Here is an 18,469-nt window from a genome sequence, read left to right as displayed (position 1 = left end):
GACAACAAATGGGACTCAATAGGGGTTATGGTGCGGGTTGCAGCGTGCTTTATACACAGATAGCCTTAGTATAATCTTTGCTTAGCATTGATTAATTTTAAAAGTGGGCGATTGCATATACATCTCCTAACAAACACATGCATTCATTCCAGCTAATCGCTTTTTTGAAGCTTCTTTCGACTTCTCTTTCTGGTAGGTTGATAAATAGCTCTCCGGGCTAGCATATTTTCACATTTCCTATCCCGCCCTCTCCGACTTGTGTCGTCCATTCCGATTCCACGCCTCGACTCTTCGGGATTTTCATCCTAGCTGCGAGAACAAACAGGGCCAGTTTCAGTTTGACAATGCGGATTGCCAAGCATAGATCTTAAGGATACCGGATGTCGCCGCCAAGTTTTTCCATGTGAAGGCGAGGTATGCTCAAGTAACTCGGCGTAGTTCATCTTCTGCTTAAAGCCATGAAAAAGCACTACGTTCCAATATTTGAGTGAGCAGGTCCATTACTGCAAGTTGGTCACTATGAAGCAAACATACTGAACAGGTTGAGGCTACGAAATTTTGGTCTTCTTCGAAATGTTCGCCAGATGAGCTGAACCTGGTTAGGCACGTTAATAATACCAATTGCTATGTCATAAAAGTACATCGGTAGAAATACACCCACGCCCGATGCCAAAACCCCAACGAACGCCCTCTATGGAAAGAGTTTCGGGTATCATCATAATATAGAACAAAGTACAAAGCCGGCCGTCAAAGCAGATCATGAGGCAATGATGGCCGATAGAGAGCCAAGGTCATCAGCAGGAGTCTGGGTGTTGATGCCCAGCACATGGGAAGTCTTGAGAGGCGGGGAGGTAGCCTTGATGTCGACGTCTTCCACGGGCAGCGGAGCGCGATCGGGGGCCGATACGCTTGTTGCGCGGGACGTGGTAGACTCGGCGTCTGTCACTGTTGATGTGGTTGACATGCCCTCGGACATGGTGAAATTTGACACCAAGTCTGAAGCCTCGGACTGAACTGATTCTGGTTTCGTGACTTCAGAGGGCGGCAATACGGGACAATCGACTGCCTCATAGAATAGCATGAAGGCGCCTGGTTGGGACATGGCATGGCCTTCGCTAACCATCTGCACATCGTCATCACTGAGTCGGTACCAACGCTCCGGCTTCTCCTTATCTCCTTCAGCCTGTAGGATCTCATCGGGAACCGGTGCTGGGAAGATAGATGTTGGATATTTACGGTAACAGATATAATGACCATTCTCATGGCGGCCATAGTGCGTGATTATGGCGCGGAGTTCATATTGTCTGCTGGAAATGCGGACTGCCTCGCCTGGGTGAGGAAGCATCGATTCGGAGGGATCCGTCTCCCATCGCTCAGGCATACATTGAGACTGTTTTGCAGGCTGGGTACCGAGACACCAGTCATTCATATCCAGAGTTTTAGAGAATTTGACCGTGGCATGATTCTTCATCAGCGCCCCAGTCGTCTCATCGAAGAGGCTTCGGTTGATATGGACGATAAGACATTGGGGTGCCCGAGCAATCACAGCCTGACGAGATTTTGTTGTAGACATTCGGTTCTTTGACGGGATGTGGCATTTTTGTGCCAATGTTTTCTCGGCGAAATCATCCTCTTCAAGAGCAGTCTCCACGGCGTCAAGGCGTGATTGGGCAGAGGACTTCACAGCATCCGAAAGTCCAGGTGATTGTAGCTTATCAGCCTCATCTTCGTCAAGCATACCCCCTAGAAGGATCTTCAGTTGCTGTCGTGCACGTAATAATGTGCACTTGGCACACTCCACCCCCTCAATGGGCTCCAATGTCATGTACTGATCCAAACACTCGCGTATGTCATATTCAGACTTAGCTCCGAGGGGAACCGTGAGGCAGTTGAACGGGATGAGTGACAGTCCTTCTGTCCATCCACATTTCATACATCCCACCCGCTGGGCCAGTAAACCTTCCAGGGGGTTGCGTAAAGAAGCCTTCTCGATTGCTGAAACGATATTCTCGTCGACAGCAGTTGTATCCAAGCAAACCTCTTTGAGAATGTTCTCCTCCGGTCCGGTCATTTTCAGTCCCATATTCCTTGTTTCCCCTCGCGAAGCCTGCTGAATTTCGATGTCGATCTGATCAACCAGCTTAGAGAAGTATTCCTGCGCATCCTGCTGTTGCCAGCTACTCATTGATTTCAGATCTGAGGGGATCCAGAGCTTGTGTCCATAATTCGACGCGCTATTCAGGAGGTCGATAATCCCTTTGAGCGCCTGGTGTGTCGAGAACGAGCTCTTATCTCCCAGACGATCAACGTTGCGTGCCAAGAAGGCTGAAAACGACTTCAGCGAAGCCAGTCCCTGAATAATACTATTTTGATAACAGGAGTTGTCCCAGTTTCCAAGCCCTGGAGGAATAGCGTCTTTGTTGTGGCCCAGGAGTGCGTTGCCGAGGCCTGAGAGGGATCGCGATCGAGGGAAAAACGGGAAGGAGTTGTTGTCCAGGCCCAGTATCCGTTGCATAGACTCGCTCTTCGCGTGGAAGGACATATTCGAGGGACTGGAGGGGGAGGACTCTGAAGGCGACATGCGGGAATCCAATGCGAGGAGGATCCAGGATGGAGTAATGTAAACGAGTACGTTCCAGAGCGCCCGCATAAGCGAGATTGGAGCGAAACCAAAATGATCGAGAAGTAAGTAGACGGGGATAAGGGCGAGGGCCGTGTATCCTAGTGCCTGGTTGTTCTGCTGCGCCCTAAAAACTGTCTCATCGTGGCTGCTCTGGCTTGCGTAATGATGAATGGGGCCGTTCGAGATGTCAGCTCCCACTCTGCGGGCACTCATGGCGGAATCAAAGATCAAGCAAGCCACAGCGGCAGGAGAGAGACCGGTTTAGCATGGGCCGAGCCGAGGGCTACGGTTGTCGAATACCGGGGAGCGCAGGTTGAGAGGGACGAAGGCGGAGGAGGCCAAGCCTCGATGTATACAACTTTCCAGCTTTCCACTCGCGCGTGGTCCGAGGCTGCGCTTCGGGTACATCGCGCCGACCGCAAAAATTTTTATCGATAGGCTCAGGTCCCCCACACACATCTGGTTACTCTTCATCCCAAAACAAATCCCACCATGGCAAAGAATAAGCGTGAGTCCAAGCCGTCTTTTGCTTTGATTCCGACCTAACATCTTTCAGCCAAGACGAATAACTCCCGTGCGGCCCGGCGAGGCGCCTCGCCGAGTCTCGACTTGGACAAGTCCCTGACCTCTCTGCCCCGAGTCGAATCTTCTCCATCCACTCAGCGCCCTACCCTCTTGGCGGATCGCGCAACTGCCGGAGTTCAGAAAAAGAGGAAGGGTAAGAACCTCACTAAGGCACAGCGGTTGAGACAGCAGAAGGGTATGGACAGGGCCGAGGCGGTTATGGACCAGTTGGAAATTAAGAAGGCTAAGAGTTTCGTCCGGGCGAAGATCGTGAACGAGCGAAGAGTATGGAATCATTGCCCTTGAATTGTGCATTTATTTGCGGTATACATCATGTGTTGACAAAGTCTTCTCTTTCCAGGCTGATTGGGAAGACACGAACAAGAAAACATCCATTCTCGCCGCTCTCCAGCAAAATGAGGAAGCCGAAGAGGATGATGATGATGACAATGACGACGATGCTATGACCACCGAGAAAATCGAACCGGCAAAGCCTACGACAAATGTCCTCCCCTCCTCCAACCTAGTTGCAGCCGAGTCTGTCCCTGCGGATGAATATGATGAAATCACCTGAACGCAGCGCAGCCTAAAGACTGACCCATTTGAAAAACTACTTCCTCGGCCTGAGCTGGTTGATCATGCGCTCAATCTCAGTACTTGCAGGACCGGACGCTTTAGTCCGGAGGAGTTCGAGGGTGTTCACGTCCTTGGCCTTGTGTGCCTCTTCTCCCGCTTTGACAATCATTCCGCACTTCACCCACATTTCAATTCGGTCGGCGACAGGAAGATTCGTGCATTTCGGGACGAAAACCGAGGCGAGCTTTGTATTTCCGGCGCCAAGGATCTCGTTATAGAAAGGCTAGATCCGCTCATGTAAGCGTGTGTTCAAACATAATGGGAATTTTATCTTACCTCCCATCCGATTGGGGATTTCTTGACCTTGCCAATCTCCTCCAGCTCACCCCAGTCGCGCTTAGCCACCAAGGCTCGGAGTCTCAACCACCAAAACGCCTTTTCGGGCATCTTGAATTCACCCTGCACCTTTTGTGCTCTTTTCCCGTAGCCAGCCCGAACGAGTCTGTAAATGGTCTCGTTCAAGCTGAGGCCGAAATACTCGCTGTGATCGGCGAGATCTTTATCGAGCGACTCTTGAACCTTTAGAAGCTGGGAGGCTTCGGAGACCAGTTTCTGCTGCAACACCACCGTCGGGTCCTTTGAGTCTGACAGTAGGCGCGCCGCCAGATGGAGTTTCTCTGTTTTGCGTTGCGGATCTGTCGCTCGTAGAGCTTCAGATAGCAAGACGTTGGATCCATCCATCGGCCGATCGTCTTGGTAGTAAAGATCCTTGAGAAGCTCGGTGTCTTCCCCTCGAGCCGCCGTCTCGACTAGTGCGGACGCCATCGGGCGGGTGTTGATCATTCGGAAGAAGCTTGCCAGAGGATGTTTACTCTTCAAGTGCAGTAGCACGTAGTTCACCAGGTCATCATCACCGCTCTCAATCGCTTTATCCAGAGCGAGCTCATCTTCTTCCATGTTCAGCAACAGGGGGACTTGTTTCCCTGCCCGCGGCTCATGGTTCAGCAATTGCGTGGCCAGGTGCGATCGACCTTCGTCGTAAGCTGTCTGTGCAATGACTTCGAAAGAGATGCCCGGTTTCCCTTCCAGTCTTTGGACAATCAATTTGCATACGGCTTCATCATCGACCGTCGATACCCGGACCTTCTGGCTAGCCCAGTGGACATAGATTCGGTCTGCGGGTATTTGGAGAAATTCAGAGACACGGATAGCAAGAAGATACTCGTGACGACAGATTAGTCGTTCAATGAGTCCTTCTGGGGTTAAGCGGAGGTATTGCTCATATGAAATCGGCAACCCAATCTGGTAATCTCTGGCTGCTGTGAGAACTCTCAGCTTCTCAGTCATCTCAACGAACTCATCACTGTTGTAGAGCTCCAGGACTGATTTGCCAAAGGATGCAGCTTTCAAAAGCCGTTTCTGCCAATAAGCATCAAATTCATGACCTGCGGCTTTGATGCAAGCATCGACTGCGGCAGGGAGACTCGAACGGATGCGCTGAATGTTCTCATCGGCTTTGGGGGACTTCTTTTCCAATTGATCTACTGAATCGAGCAGCACCGAGGCAGGCGATGAAGAGCCCAGTCGGAAAATCTCTTCTGTCACGTCTATATGAAATCAGTAAATTTTCATGAATTCGTGATTTTGTATCTGACCTGTAACCTTGTGCAGGAACTCGCAAGTATCGTTGGTGATGAGGCGCACACCATCAAATTCAGGGATGACATGTACCCGACCATCGTAGTAGTACCTATTGGTGGTTAGTGATTGACAACGATTGAGTGAGGATAACACCTACTTTGAGGCAGCTCCATTAGGCCCGACAAGGTGGATTTCATCCTCCCAGGCAAGAACAACTGCATCATCACCGCACCAATTCACACTGCTAGGAGCCACACGGGATTTGGAATCGTATTCGCTGATTTTGTTTTGAAAGTCATTGCTGACAACCCATAGTTTTCCTTCCCCCGTAAACAGTGCCACGAGGAGACCGGTGGGAGACACAGTGACATGCTTGAAGGGACCATCTTGCAATATCTTGTCTTCCGCTTCGGTGGAGTCGACTGAGTAAACCGTCTTGTCGACAGCGAGCAAGACCTCTACAGATCGTGACAGCGTATGCGCTGGGGGAATCAATGACCAGGATGACACCTCTCCCTCGGGGCATGGTGCTAGTAGCCTCGGACGTGGCTCGTCATATTTTGAGACGGCGATCAACTGATTGTTGGACAGCAGTGCCACAAGACCCGATGCCCAGAACTGGCAGGCTCTCACGCCATATTCTTCCGCACCCTGCATATTGTCAGTTCACCACAAATACATGAATCTCAGTGTCAATTCTGTCTCACATTTCCCAGCGAGAATGAAGTGAAATCACCGTCTAAGCCGAAGTAACGGCGTACTGTGCCGTCCTCAGACACAACTAGGAGCTCCTCCTTGTCGGACCAGCCGAGCCCCCGAATCGTAGCTTGCTCCCACTGCCAATCGATTAGCTCATACATCCAGATGTCCGTGATGGAGTATAGGAACAAACATTAATGCGATTAATCTGCTTTCCTGAGCAGGAATAAATGCCAATGCTGGACCGGGCCTGACTATCCCGTACCTTAAATGGCTTACTCTCATCGCGATGAAGCGCTGCACGAAGCTTTAGCTAGAGTGTCATTCTGCGACCAGGACTGACTCATACCTATGGCTCCCCCGTAAGGGGCGCCGGCGACAATGTAGTTCTCTAATTCAACATCATCATCAAAGACGGCGTCATACGCAGGAATTTTGCGGTAGAAACTGTCGCCAACCTTCTCCCAGTTGGCGAGAGGGTTTGAAGGAGCCATTACAGGGCAGATTCTGTCGTAAACGAGGGCCCTGAAAAGACCGTCAACCCATGCCCCGTGTTGTTAGGGTGGTTGGCGTTGGTCTGCGGCGAAGCGCCGCCGCTCCCACGGGGGAGGCCGCGCTAGTCCACTCTGGGTAACTTTGATGTCCTATTATTCAGGCTCCAACTCTGCAGTTCCTCCCCGCCCATCACCGTCCACGGTTACACCATCGGATCTCGCCTGAAGAGACTCAGTGGCCGATGGAGCTCAAGAATGGATTATTTGAGCCTCGAGGAACTTGTGCGACAACTTTCTGACCTTGAAGTGGCGCTGCTTTTGTCTTTGGTCGCGTATGAACATTGCTTGATCGAGACTACGGGCGACTGTATCGACGACCTTGCCCAAGAGTTAGCCTTGGTATGGCGACTTGAAATCGCCAGAGTAACTTGCATTCAGAGCTAATGGATCTGCAGATCTGCTCTAACACATTTGATCTGTCTTATTCCATCCTCGATTGTTCTTCAGCAACTTCCATCGAGGATATCCACAATGAGGTCCTCACGGCGGATGCCCGCAAGGGCCAAGAGCGCCCGTCGTATTTCAAATTGAAGAGTGGATCTGTATGTATCCCCAAGCTTCTATTCGAGGCGCGTCATTGGTCATGAACTAACCAGTGCAGTCCAGTAACGTCTCGACATATATGACTCCAAGGGAGCGGGAGCACAGCAGGTCCCCGGCCCCGAGGAGTGCGGCCCCGAGGAGTGCCATTGATGAAATCAATGTGGTGAACATCATCATTGCCAAAAATCTCAACCTGACTGATGATGACGTACAAGTCCAAGCTTTACAGGTTAGTCTTATCACCTAGTTTTGGAATTTTGCTCATGGCTATTGCAGTTGATGCGGACCCGGAAATTAGCCACGGAGTGTGGGATGTTGAACGCACCCACAGAATTTCTTTTCATACCACTCTTGGTGCGAGAAACTGATCAACTCGAGCCGCCGCTGAAGACGCATCTTGTCAGTCGTTTTCTCTGATTTGCATTCGCTTCTCTTCCTTTCTAATCCATTCGCTGCAGAATGAGCATCTTTTCATATCTCATTTCCATAGTCCTGAGGATGGCTACACGTATCTCGAGGCAGATGATTGGCTATCCGATGGTCAGATGTCGGCATCATCTGTAATTCACACGCCGAAGCTCCCACAGAAAACGAGCGCGAGGGTCAGTACAACGGTGAGTTCATATTCTCCCTCTTTGGTGTTTGGGGTTGAAGCTCATCGTAAGATTTCGCCTGTATAGATGATGGACAAACTTCGAGAAGCCAGCGAATCGGTCACTACCAGTGCCGAAGTAGTTCGGTACATCCAAGATATCGTGGTCTTCTTACGTCTGAGCCGCGCTGTGGGTGGCGGGATATCTGCTCGAGCGAACTTTCAGTTCGCCCGACTTGCAGAGTAAGGCGATATCTGTTGCTGTAGGCATAGTTCGAACGGGTTAACTGACACAATTCCGACAGACTCCTTGCACCTCTACATGGTATAGACTACCTTACTCCGTCAATCGTGGCACTTGCTGCGAGAAAGGTGTTCCGACACCGTATTGTCGTCACTGCCCCTGGTGATGATCGAAGTCTGCAATACGGGAGTGACTTAGCGGCTGTCTCCCATGTCCTAGCAGATGTAACGCCGGATTCAATTCTGGACGGCGTCTTGGCGCTGGAGCCTCCCATCTGATGTACATCCTTCTATCAGCTCTGCATCACCTTGGTTTAAGGCGTGTTCACTCTGGTCGCTTGTTTTTTCTCTGAGGAGTTTGCGTTTGAAATACCCCTGATACGCAATAGAAATTCGATAAACTCCCCCCGCTGTGTTCCATTCAACTATTTCAAAAAGTCTGTGCAGCATAGTTAAACACGAAAAGGAATAGGAAATATGGATACAAAAAGTCAAACCAATAATCATCAAGTTGTGGTCTGCGGCCTCAACTCTAAGAACAAATCCGGGGGCGTATACTTGCGTTGACCCTGCTCATCTCCATTTGCGGTCGGTTTGCGGTCTGCGTCTAAGCATCGCTCCCCGTGGCTGCGTTCTGCGCCCTCTCCATGCCACGCGCTCTCCATGGCCTTCGAATACGTGCGCCACTCTGCCAGGACGACATCAATCTCTGTCTTCGCGTCGCCGACCAGAGCATCCATTTTGATGTCATTCCGATCATAGCCGAAGGGGTCCTCTAACTGGGAGCCTATACCCTCGATACCATAGAGTGTAAAGATTACTAGGCAGACGATTGGAATAGCCCACCAGCCCATCTCATCAACCATAGCAAAGGGCAGGACGCAGCCAAATAGAGCGAGGACCTGTTTCTGGTGGATACTGTTTTTTACAAATCAATTAGCAATGTCAACCCATAGGCAACCTACCCTTGGACTTACAGATGTGCCACCGGCATTGGAGTCAGCTTGATCGTTTCCATTCTCCCATATGCATCCAAAAATGTATTCAGCTGTGCCTGCATTTGACTTGCGCCAGGCGCATTGAACCACCCACGGTTCTCTCCACGCTTGATAAACCCATCAACGAAAAACGTGAGTTGGTACGGAAGGCCGAGTCCCTCATCTTCATGGCCCTCCAGTCCAGCTGGAAGCAAGCCCGCGTAGTCGGGGTTATACGCAGCGGTGCCATGCTCGTCCACGTCATGCCCCAAAGTAGCACCTATCGCCCAGGCAGCTCCCCATTCTGCGCGGAGATGGTTTTTGACGGCGAATGGGATGGCCATCAGGATGCGAATGGTGCGTTCGACGTCCTGGCTTTCCGCGAGAGTGGGCGGGCCGCGGGTTGCGCTGTAGCTGTTAGTGACGATGGTGCGCGTTAGGTTGCGCAAGCAGGTATTCATCGTGCTCATGGCATTTCTTCCGTCCCAGAATCGGTTGTAGGAGGTCTGGTTGCGGAAGACGAGCATCAGGCCAACCACGATAGACAGCGACGGGATCTGAGGGCATGTCAGCGAGATATTTCGTTGATAATTGGAAAGAATTCATACGATGCTAGCCGGGAGGCCGACAGTTTCGAAAACATAGGTGTCAAGGTAGACGACAAAGGCTGTGAAGACGGCATGCAGGAAGACTGGTAGTAAAATCTCCGCGTGGATCGCCCCCTTGATGAAACGGAAGACCAGCGGCCATCTTCACGAGATATGAGATATTGTTCGGTCCCGGAATAATTGGGAATCGTACCTTCTTGGCTTCTTCCGCGACGACAACAGATGCGGATGTGTCGTCCGCCGTTGGTGGTGCCGCCCGTACGTCAAGGTGTTTTGGCGACTCAAAGTCGGGGTCGGCGGCTCGCTGAAGTTCAACCGCATCTTGCTTCGAGTCGATCGGCGATAGCGATAGTCGGTCAGCTGTGGAGATGGCACCGTCGATCGGCGCAGTTACCCGCTTGTCACCGGGATTAGATCGAGGGAGAGGTGTGGAGGTAGTCGGATGGCCAGCTATCTTGAGAGACAAGTTTCTTGAATGGCCCTCGCGTCAGGGGTGGGGAAACGCTATGATCACCACGCACGTTGACATCCTCGTGGCTTTCTTGATTAAGCGCCACTGGCGAGTAACTAACTTAGTGCGGTAAGTACTCCTCATTGAGACACCGCCATTTGCCCATTTGCCCCGTAAGTAGTCTACATCGAAAGAAAATGTTCGAATTTAGCTTCTTTAGTTGTGATGATTTACTACATTCTCTCCAATTAAATCGTATTCCGCTACAGAATCGCTGGGTCTTGCATATGCGGGCGGAGCGCTAGATTTTTTGGGTGGATCAGCCAATCGTAATTGCCAATAAAAGATTTAGAATCATACAGGGCGACCCAGCTTGGGAATAAGAAGCCTCAATCAATAAATCAATGAATAATATAGGGCTAAAAACTGCTATACCGCATCTGATCACCACATCCGCTCCCAGGCACGTCGCACCCAGTTCATCTGCGCCAGTTCGGCCTTCCGTCGCTCCTCCCAGCCACCATCTTCCCATTGCTTGCATTCCTCGTCCACCTCCGCTTTGCCAGAGTACAGGTCTGCCTGGGCGGGATCTACAAACTTGGTCCGGTGATACACTTTCCAGAATATGAAGGTGACGGCCCAAAAGGCAACGCCAAAGTATGAGGTCACAAAGCCCTGCACACTGAAGGGCTTGAAGACAGAAAATCCGTTGAAGATGGCTGTTGCGATGCCAATGACGACAGCAAACCAGGCGAAATATGGCTGGAAAGGAGAGGCCCAGGGAACGAACGATTTGCGATCAATGCCCTGTGCCTTCAAGGCGCGGTACCAGGCCAGGAAAACGAGGAGCATGCCCGTGTAGGTCAGCACGAAGGCGATGGTGGTCAAATCGACGAACCAGTAGAACACGGTCACGGAAGAGGAGCCCGCCACGAGGAAAGTGATGCACGAGAGAAGCGAGACAGTAAGCACACAGTTGACAGGAATACCGGATGCAGTGCATTTGAGAAGGAACTTCGGGGCTTGGCCGTCGCGAGCGAGCGAGTAGAGGGTTCGACTGGAACTGTAAACATACGCGTTTCCGCAGGACCAGCCAGATAGGAGAATCAGGAGATTGATCAGATCAGGGAGGCCGGTGATGCCGAGATTCTGAATCCCGATCACCCAGGGTGAGGCCGCGGATCCGGCGGCGCCAGAATCAATAGCGGACATCAGACGAGGATCGCGGGGGTTACAGATGATACCGACAGCCAGCACGCCGACCACATAGAAACCAACGATACGGTAGAAGGTCATTTTGACGACTCGAGGAATGGTGTATCGCGGGTTCTGAATCTCTCCTGCGGCCAAAGCGGGCAGATCAGGACCAGCCACAGAAAAAGCAGCATAGACCATGACGGAGAAGAACCCAAGGAATCGGCCCGTAACCCCGTCGGTATAGTATTCAAACATCACACCATCAGACCAGTTGCGGAATCCGTATGCATCGTGCTTCGGGTTGCCGCCAACCATCGTGATAAAGGTTATGAGGACGAGACCGATCAAGAGCAAGATTTTCGTGGATGCCATAATGAACTCGCTCTCGCCATAATATTTGACAGCAACAAAGTTGAGTAATGAGCAGACCACGAGGGCCATGGCCACCCAGACTGCGGGATTAACGCTCGTAGTCCAGAATTGCATCACGGTCGCAACAGCTGCGTATTCTGTACACACAAGCATGACACCCCCATAGAAGTATACCCAGCCCCTACAGTCATGAGTATTGATCCCGGCCTCGGGGGGGGGGGGTTTCCCAAAACGGGAAACTTACATAGCAAAACCAAATGCTGGGTCGATGAAGCGCGCAGCCAATTCGAAGATTGATCCTCGAATAGGAAGATAGGCACACATCTCGCCAACACTCAGGTTAGTCGGCAGAATGAAGAGCACGCCCCAGACCAAGTATCCAAGAAACAATGACAGCGGACCTGCATCCCGGAGGTAAGACCCAATGCCGACGAAGAGCCCGGTTCCAATGGAGCCTCCGATGGCCATCAATTGCACATGGCGGGATGCGAGACCGCGCTTTGTTTCGCCGTACGCCTCGACGGTGCCAGTGCCAGAGCCAGCACCCTCGCTAGGAATGGAAATGTCTGCAGCAGAAGCCTTCTTCTCCATGGTGGTCGTGTGCTGGAGCACCGTGAGGATGCATCCAGCAGATGAGCGGGGACATAGTCCTTATATGCACCCTGACGTTGGGGCCAGGGAGAATAGACTCAGGGTACGGTGCGGGGACAGTCCCTACACATTCAATCGCTGCGGTGGAGATACCACATCCCTATCGGGAGATGCAAGCGATGCAGCGCATCGGACGACTTCCATTGCGCATGCTCCATCTTGGCAGCACGTCTAGATCATATCTCGGATTGATAAGAGCGATACCAGGTTCAGGCGTGTTATCGGTGACGGACTGAAAAGGGGAGGAGAAGGCGGCGCTAGTAAGCTGCCAAGTGATAAGCTCATCAGGGATTGGGCCATAGCGTGTTAACCCCGGACGGCTGCCGTGTCCAAGGGTTCCATACAGCCGCTGTGCGTATCATTACTCTAATCAGTCTCGGGGAGGGGCTCTTCATTTTATAGAAGCTGTATGGGAAGGCTTATGGTCGGCAGAAATCTAGCCAGTATAAGGGACAGTTTCAACTAGTTATACATATACAGCTAAGGTAACAAATGACTTCAAAAAGATAAAAGGCAAACCAACACAGAAGAAATTAACTCCATTATGCCAAGCCTTTCCGGGACTTGGCAGTCAAAGATCGTGTGTCTGTCAACCAATTCGAAGATAATAAAATGAGATAGAAAAGGAACTCAATAAATGGATTTGCGCATTACGCATCGCCAAGCGAGCTTGGCAGACCCATGTTCTGCTTCATTCCCCAACTATATCCGCAGATAATGACCAAATCAGCTGTGAATTCTGGATTCGAGGCTCCTTGGACGATCCCCGCAGGCTTCTCGAAGTCCATCCGAATAACGGTTGATCATAATTTGATGTTGACTCCCCACCGGATTGCCTCACAAATCAGGATGCGATGGTAGCCCGCCCGATGGACTTGGAGATAAGGGCGCCCATATTTCTCTAAGACAGGGCTGTGTATTGTGAGTTGATATGATTTCCCCGCTCTTGGATCACAAATGGAATTAGGTAAAGTGTGATCGCAGGGATTTGTTGCAACAAGCCCCATTCGTCTAAAGCTCCCGATAATAACGATATGAAGTTGATCGGACATGATTAATTTAGTTCTACACTTGACACTTGACCCACCATCACCTCCGGGGAAATATAAAAATCTGGGGGCGATACGCCTAGAGAATCGGGCCATTCGAAACCACCCCAGTCTTTGTGATTAATAGAGCTCCTTAGTATCGGGTTGTCGCATTGCGTGAGTCGGAGGGTCTGAAATTGACACGCCTCGAACAGAAGGAATAGAACGAATACCCACCCTGCTCTTGGAAGAATAGAGTTCCTTGAAAGCTTGGATTAAATGAACGTATTGCAGTATGGGTATTAAACTAGAGCTTTTCCCCCGTGTCCCTTGGCGCTTGCTGATAGGTTGAGCAGCCGACGCTGCTTACACGTCCTCGAGGTTGGAGCGCAGTGATAATCCTTGAACATCCTGGGCGACATCTCACAATCTAAATCGTCGCTGCAAGGATCGCCGGGGCAACTTCTTCCAAACTTTGATGAAACAAGATAACTCCTCCAGATATGGCCGTCTCTGGTGGTGACTCCCTTTTGGCAATTCACACTCCCGGCTTGTCGGCCGATGGGCAATTCTCTAGCCCTATCACCGAAGGTAAATAAATCATAATGTGGTCGGTCGAATGTAATTATTTCATCTTGACAGTTGGTGTCTCTGCTTCTCGTTAATTCGATTGCTCTCTAATGGGTCTCGGTTTGAATCCGGTCCACCTACTGGTAGATTGTGCAGATGTTCTCGATTCCAGGTTCGTGGGGGCACGGAATATCGATGGATCCAAGACAATTACGACTATTTTGACATTAGTTACTCTCCATGGATATCAGGGGTCGTAGGAGCGACTGACGCCAGGCCCTTGAGCTCAAAACACGCGCCCCATTCCGCACGTTGTTGGATACCATTCATAAACCGCGTGGACGTTGATATCACGGGCTTTCGATGCACGTTAGCTACCGCTACACGCCAGGGCTGGATCTGTAGAACAGATGGACAGGCGTCTTACCAGTGGTTCAGCTATACTATTGGCCTGCGCCGACGCCAACCCCGCCAGCATGAAACAGGCGGTAACCAACAGCTGCATTCTCAAAGAGGTACGTGACGGGGGCGAAAGCAGATCTTCCCTCAAGCCTCTCGTCTCGCGGTATATAAGGGAAGGGAGTGATGGACAAACAAAGGAAGTCAATCCCCAGCAGCGACACCTCCCACACGAACAAAGATCCATTCAAGCGCGCGCATGATGGCCCATGTCCGTCGCTATAAACGGCGAGGTCACTGCAGGGCCGGCCCCCCACCCCGCAGACGAAGACCGCCCCAAGGGCCAAGAGCCACACGCCCCAGCCCCGGGCCCGCCTCTGGTTGAGGGCGGAGTTGCTACCCGAACACCCGCCGCCCTCTTAGTGGCTCGCGTGGCGCTGGGCGTTCCCTGCGCCTGCCCCCTTGGAGCAAGGCGCGAAGTTGATTGCTAAGGCAGAGAGCAAGAGACGGGCATGACTAGCGTCATATCGAAAGTTCCCGGGTTCAAGATGGTTGTTGCCGTCAGCTTACCTAGTGCATACGCTCATCAAGGAAGATTTGGCCTTAGAGATGCAGCCGTGAATGAATTGAAACCGCTTAATTGTGATGCTGAGTAGCTAGCAAAGGAAAACTATGTAGCACCTACCACCAGACACTATGATAATTTCCACCGAGGGCAGATGGTGTACATGCATGCAAGGGCGCTAAGCAAGTATCTGATACGGGACGCAGAAATGCAGGGACCAGTTCATCCTACTGCCAAGCGGGCCAAAAACAGAACCAGTAGGGGCGAAGAGCTCCATCGGGGTAGATGTTGGGCCCCCAATATCCGAAGCACTGGATCTTTGAGGGCCCATTCCAGGATGTATTAATCCATCGCCATGTTGAGGCTTGGATCCTGTGGGCGTTGGCCCCACCGGTCAGGTGGCTGATCAGTCCCCGGCACCAAATTCGGACAGCCTGGAGGCGGGGTTCACCAGCCCGCAGGCTCAAGAATGGTTCATAAACCTTGAGGAGGCAGGCTCGACGAAACTCAGAATCCATCTGGCCTCCTCGGTCGAGAAACAGGGCAATAGGGTTACAAGCTTATCAATAAACCTTACTACAGATACGAGACATCACACGTTCGATGTGCTTCAGACAAAGGATCCAGATTGGCAAAGAATAAGGTTTATAGATACCCGGGTTGTCAAGACATAAACTACTAGATCGGACGCCAACCGCAAGACGAAGTCGGAGAAGATGGCAGAAAGAAAACAGGGCAAAGCAAGAGACCGGCCCAAAAGAAGGTTCCTAGTTCACCCCACAGACGATCAAGCTCATGATGACCAGCCCAGGCGGCTCAATGGGTATATCGAAAAAAGGGGAGGGGCGGAATGCAATACAGTCAAAAGGAAATTAGGATGAAAACGAAAAAGGACATTGTAGAGGACAAATGAGGAAACGCCGAGGTGCCATGAGCAGTTCCAACTGGACGAAGAACGCTATTGAGAAGGGCTGATAGATGGACCGGAAAAACTCAAAAGGAGACCGAGACTGAGGGTATGCAAACCCGCTCCGGAAGGGTTCACAAGATGCAAAAGTTGGCGGCTCAATATGGGGGATTAAATGCTCATTTTAAACGGCACAGGAGGAGTGCGGATGATTGCCCAACAGTTTGTCCATGAAAGGTGTTTCGAAATTGCAGGGCCTCGTCACCGCATGCCTGCGCGACCATCAAAGGCCAGCGGGCCCGAGTCGTTCCGTGGGGTCAGAGGGTTTTCATCAGAGGTCTCCGAGCGAACAGGGGTGTCCGCGCGAAGATGTGACTGTCGCGCCGCAGGAACGTTGAGTGGTGGAGTGGGCTGAAAACCGGGGATGCTGATGGTGGCACTCCGGGCAAGGTCATCGTGACTCGTGGGAGGAGCGGAGGAGCCCGAGCTGCGGCGCTCTTCTATGTCTGCCACAGACCCCGCATCATTATCGTCTTGTAAATGTAGATTCTCGACGTCGGTGACCAAGTCTGGTTCTTCCGAGTGGGGTTCCAACGGGGCGGGCACCTCCTGGCTCTCGTCGCCATTTGCAGGGTGTGCGTTTGCGGATGACAGTGTCTCTGAGCGAGGCTCCGCAGACTCATTCGACGATGCCGCGTCGGTTGGCTCCTTCGTCTCGTCCTTCTCGACAACGTCGGCCGTGTCGTCGACCTCCGCGCTAAGATCGGTAAAGGCACGGCAATTAGGACACTGGAACATTGGATAGTCGGGCGAGTGAAGTAAACGACTGATGCACTTATAATGCCAAACATGGGCACATGCTGCCATAAACAGACATTGGTAGGGACGCTAGATCAACGGTTAGCGCCAGATACGAGCGAGAACAGGTCGCGACAAGACGAACCAACACGGAGCCGAGGCAAATCGAACACTCTCGACAGCCAGAGTAGTCGGCCCCATCGCCTTTCCCCAAGTTCTTGATGAGGCTTTCGGTATTTTTACTGTTCCGTGTTAGCCCGGCACCAATCTCCACAAGAAATAGAAGAGAACGCCCTTACTTGAACTCATTCGGCTGCTGCTGCCAGGAGCGATTGCACTCGATTCGGATCCGAACACAACGGAAAATCATCTCCTCGCCTCCCCGGAAGTCAATCCCCAGCTGCACAATATCGCCATCCTTGATCGAGTAGAGACGAGAGACCATGTTCGGCTGACTCAACCGCATGTGATTCAAAAAAGTTCCGGACGAGCTCCCCACATCCTTGATGTGCCACTGGCCATTGCTGTACAGAAACTCGCAGTGCTTGCGGCTCACGACCTTCGATTTGAAGCCCACTGGAGCATCCGAAGGTTCGGTGGGATTGGAAATCGGGATGCCGTCCCGTTCGGAGTATCGACCGACTCGAATCACGCAGCTCTCGGAGGGTAATGTGCGTGCGGTGGGCACGAACGGGAGGGACGGTCTCGTGCTCTGGAAGGTGTCCTGATAGGGGAAAAATCGAATGGTCGGCTTTTGTTTGGGTTTTGAGGCGGTCTCCTGGACCGCGTCCGCGGGGGTCGTGCTCGTCAAGTCTGGCGCATCGCTCGCGGTGGGCGTGGATTCCAGGGGGGCGGTGGCAGCCTCCGGGGCGGCGGTTCTCGCGATGGTACGAGGCGGGCGACCTTGGACGGCCGAAGCACTCCTCAAGCGCGCCATGGCATTGGAGGTTGCGGGGGCTTGCTCGTTCGGAGGAGTCGATCGTACGGACTCGGCCGACGACGTTTGTGTATCGACACTAAGGCCGTGGGAGCTTGCGGTGGGTGCAGAGGTGTAGCGAGACAGGGCTGGTTGGTCGCTCTCGGGGCCTGCAGCAGTGGAGTTCCCCACCAGGTTCGTTGGAGACTCCGGGCCCGACGACGGGGACAGCCAGGGGACTCGACTACTCAAACTAGTGCGCGACCGTTGCACACTGGGGGAGGAGTGGGAGAGGTTCTGCGTGTAGGCGCGCAGCTGGCTGAAGCGGCGGAGTCTCCCCGGGCGAGGAGAGTCGGCGAGCGCGGTGGAGGCGGTGGCGGTTGAGGCAGACATGGGGCGATTTAGTGGGTTCTTGGCTGGGGGGAGGGGGGGCTGGCGGGGGGTGTGGACGGCCTTCCTGGTGCTGCTGCCGGTCTCTGCATGCGACGAGGGAGTCTGGTTTCCGTCCCACAGATCGGTTGGAGACTGGCAATGGCAATGGGCAGCTTGGGAGAGGAGGTCGGAGTGGGAGCTGCGACTGGACTAGAGCGGCTCAAAGGGAACGGTTTACCAAGACATAGCTCCCAGTGGAACAAAGAAACAAGACCGCGCGAGGCGCACGAGGTGTAGAACAGACAAGCCCAAGAAGAGGTGGCGGGGGAAAGAGAAGGAGGGAAGAGAGGGGAGAGGAATGAGATGTATGGAGAACTCAACCGGGGCACCAGGCTTGTGGTATGTCACTGGCGGTCGAGATTTCGCGGAACCAGACCCAGCCCTCTTTCGGAGGGAAAGGCACGACAGCTACAGCCGCCACACTCCAACGCGATAGGGCCTTGAGGCGAGGGATTTCCACCGCTGGACTGGTTGGGTCTTTTAAGATGGAGGATTCAGTCGGTTACTCGGTATCCCCGTCAACAGCAATGAACCTATTAGCCCACCCACCTCGGGACGACCAT

General features: G+C 52.4%; 6 protein-coding genes across 6 annotated transcripts; 2 read left to right on the top strand and 4 right to left on the bottom strand.

Moving 5' to 3' along the window:
* Positions 1-757: 757 nt before the first annotated feature.
* Positions 758-2,836, bottom strand: N7482_007217 (ubiquitin-specific protease UBP1; the record flags this gene model as incomplete). Its single annotated transcript, XM_056689342.1, has 1 exon — positions 758-2,836. One exon carries the CDS (start codon positions 2,834-2,836, stop codon positions 758-760), a length of 2,079 nt encoding a protein of 692 aa, XP_056541771.1.
* A 279-nt stretch (positions 2,837-3,115) lies between these two features.
* On the top strand, positions 3,116-3,761 carry N7482_007216 (Alb1 domain-containing protein; the record flags this gene model as incomplete). Its single annotated transcript, XM_056689341.1, has 3 exons — positions 3,116-3,131; positions 3,180-3,472; positions 3,549-3,761. 3 exons carry the CDS (start codon positions 3,116-3,118, stop codon positions 3,759-3,761), a joined length of 522 nt encoding a protein of 173 aa, XP_056541770.1.
* Positions 3,762-3,797: 36 nt separating this feature from the next.
* vp16 (tethering complex subunit VPS16) lies at positions 3,798-6,597 on the bottom strand (the record flags this gene model as incomplete). Its single annotated transcript, XM_056689340.1, has 7 exons — positions 3,798-4,046; positions 4,100-5,370; positions 5,419-5,513; positions 5,562-6,055; positions 6,112-6,240; positions 6,297-6,400; positions 6,453-6,597. 7 exons carry the CDS (start codon positions 6,595-6,597, stop codon positions 3,798-3,800), a joined length of 2,487 nt encoding a protein of 828 aa, XP_056541769.1.
* A 255-nt stretch (positions 6,598-6,852) lies between these two features.
* Positions 6,853-8,314, top strand: N7482_007214 (uncharacterized protein; the record flags this gene model as incomplete). The annotated part of the gene is made up of 7 exons (XM_056689339.1): positions 6,853-6,996; positions 7,053-7,199; positions 7,259-7,429; positions 7,477-7,599; positions 7,659-7,814; positions 7,881-8,035; positions 8,098-8,314. The coding sequence occupies 7 exons, from the start codon at positions 6,853-6,855 to the stop codon at positions 8,312-8,314; spliced, it is 1,113 nt and encodes a 370-aa protein (XP_056541768.1).
* Positions 8,315-8,541: 227 nt separating this feature from the next.
* Positions 8,542-12,231, bottom strand: N7482_007213 (uncharacterized protein; the record flags this gene model as incomplete). The annotated part of the gene is made up of 7 exons (XM_056689338.1): positions 8,542-8,953; positions 9,013-9,569; positions 9,621-9,734; positions 9,814-10,074; positions 10,142-10,187; positions 10,520-11,821; positions 11,885-12,231. The coding sequence occupies 7 exons, from the start codon at positions 12,229-12,231 to the stop codon at positions 8,542-8,544; spliced, it is 3,039 nt and encodes a 1,012-aa protein (XP_056541767.1).
* A 3,790-nt stretch (positions 12,232-16,021) lies between these two features.
* On the bottom strand, positions 16,022-17,867 carry N7482_007212 (FHA domain protein; the record flags this gene model as incomplete). The annotated part of the gene is made up of 3 exons (XM_056689337.1): positions 16,022-16,648; positions 16,704-16,800; positions 16,858-17,867. 3 exons carry the CDS (start codon positions 17,865-17,867, stop codon positions 16,022-16,024), a joined length of 1,734 nt encoding a protein of 577 aa, XP_056541766.1.
* Positions 17,868-18,469: the final 602 nt, after the last annotated feature.

This window comes from Penicillium canariense (genome assembly GCF_028826845.1).
Source record: "Penicillium canariense strain IBT 26290 chromosome Unknown utg000004l_segment0_segment0, whole genome shotgun sequence".
Lineage (NCBI taxonomy): Eukaryota > Fungi > Ascomycota > Eurotiomycetes > Eurotiales > Aspergillaceae > Penicillium > Penicillium canariense.
The sequence above is the reverse complement of the archived record's forward strand: the minus strand, read 5'-3'. Positions and strand labels throughout refer to the sequence as shown.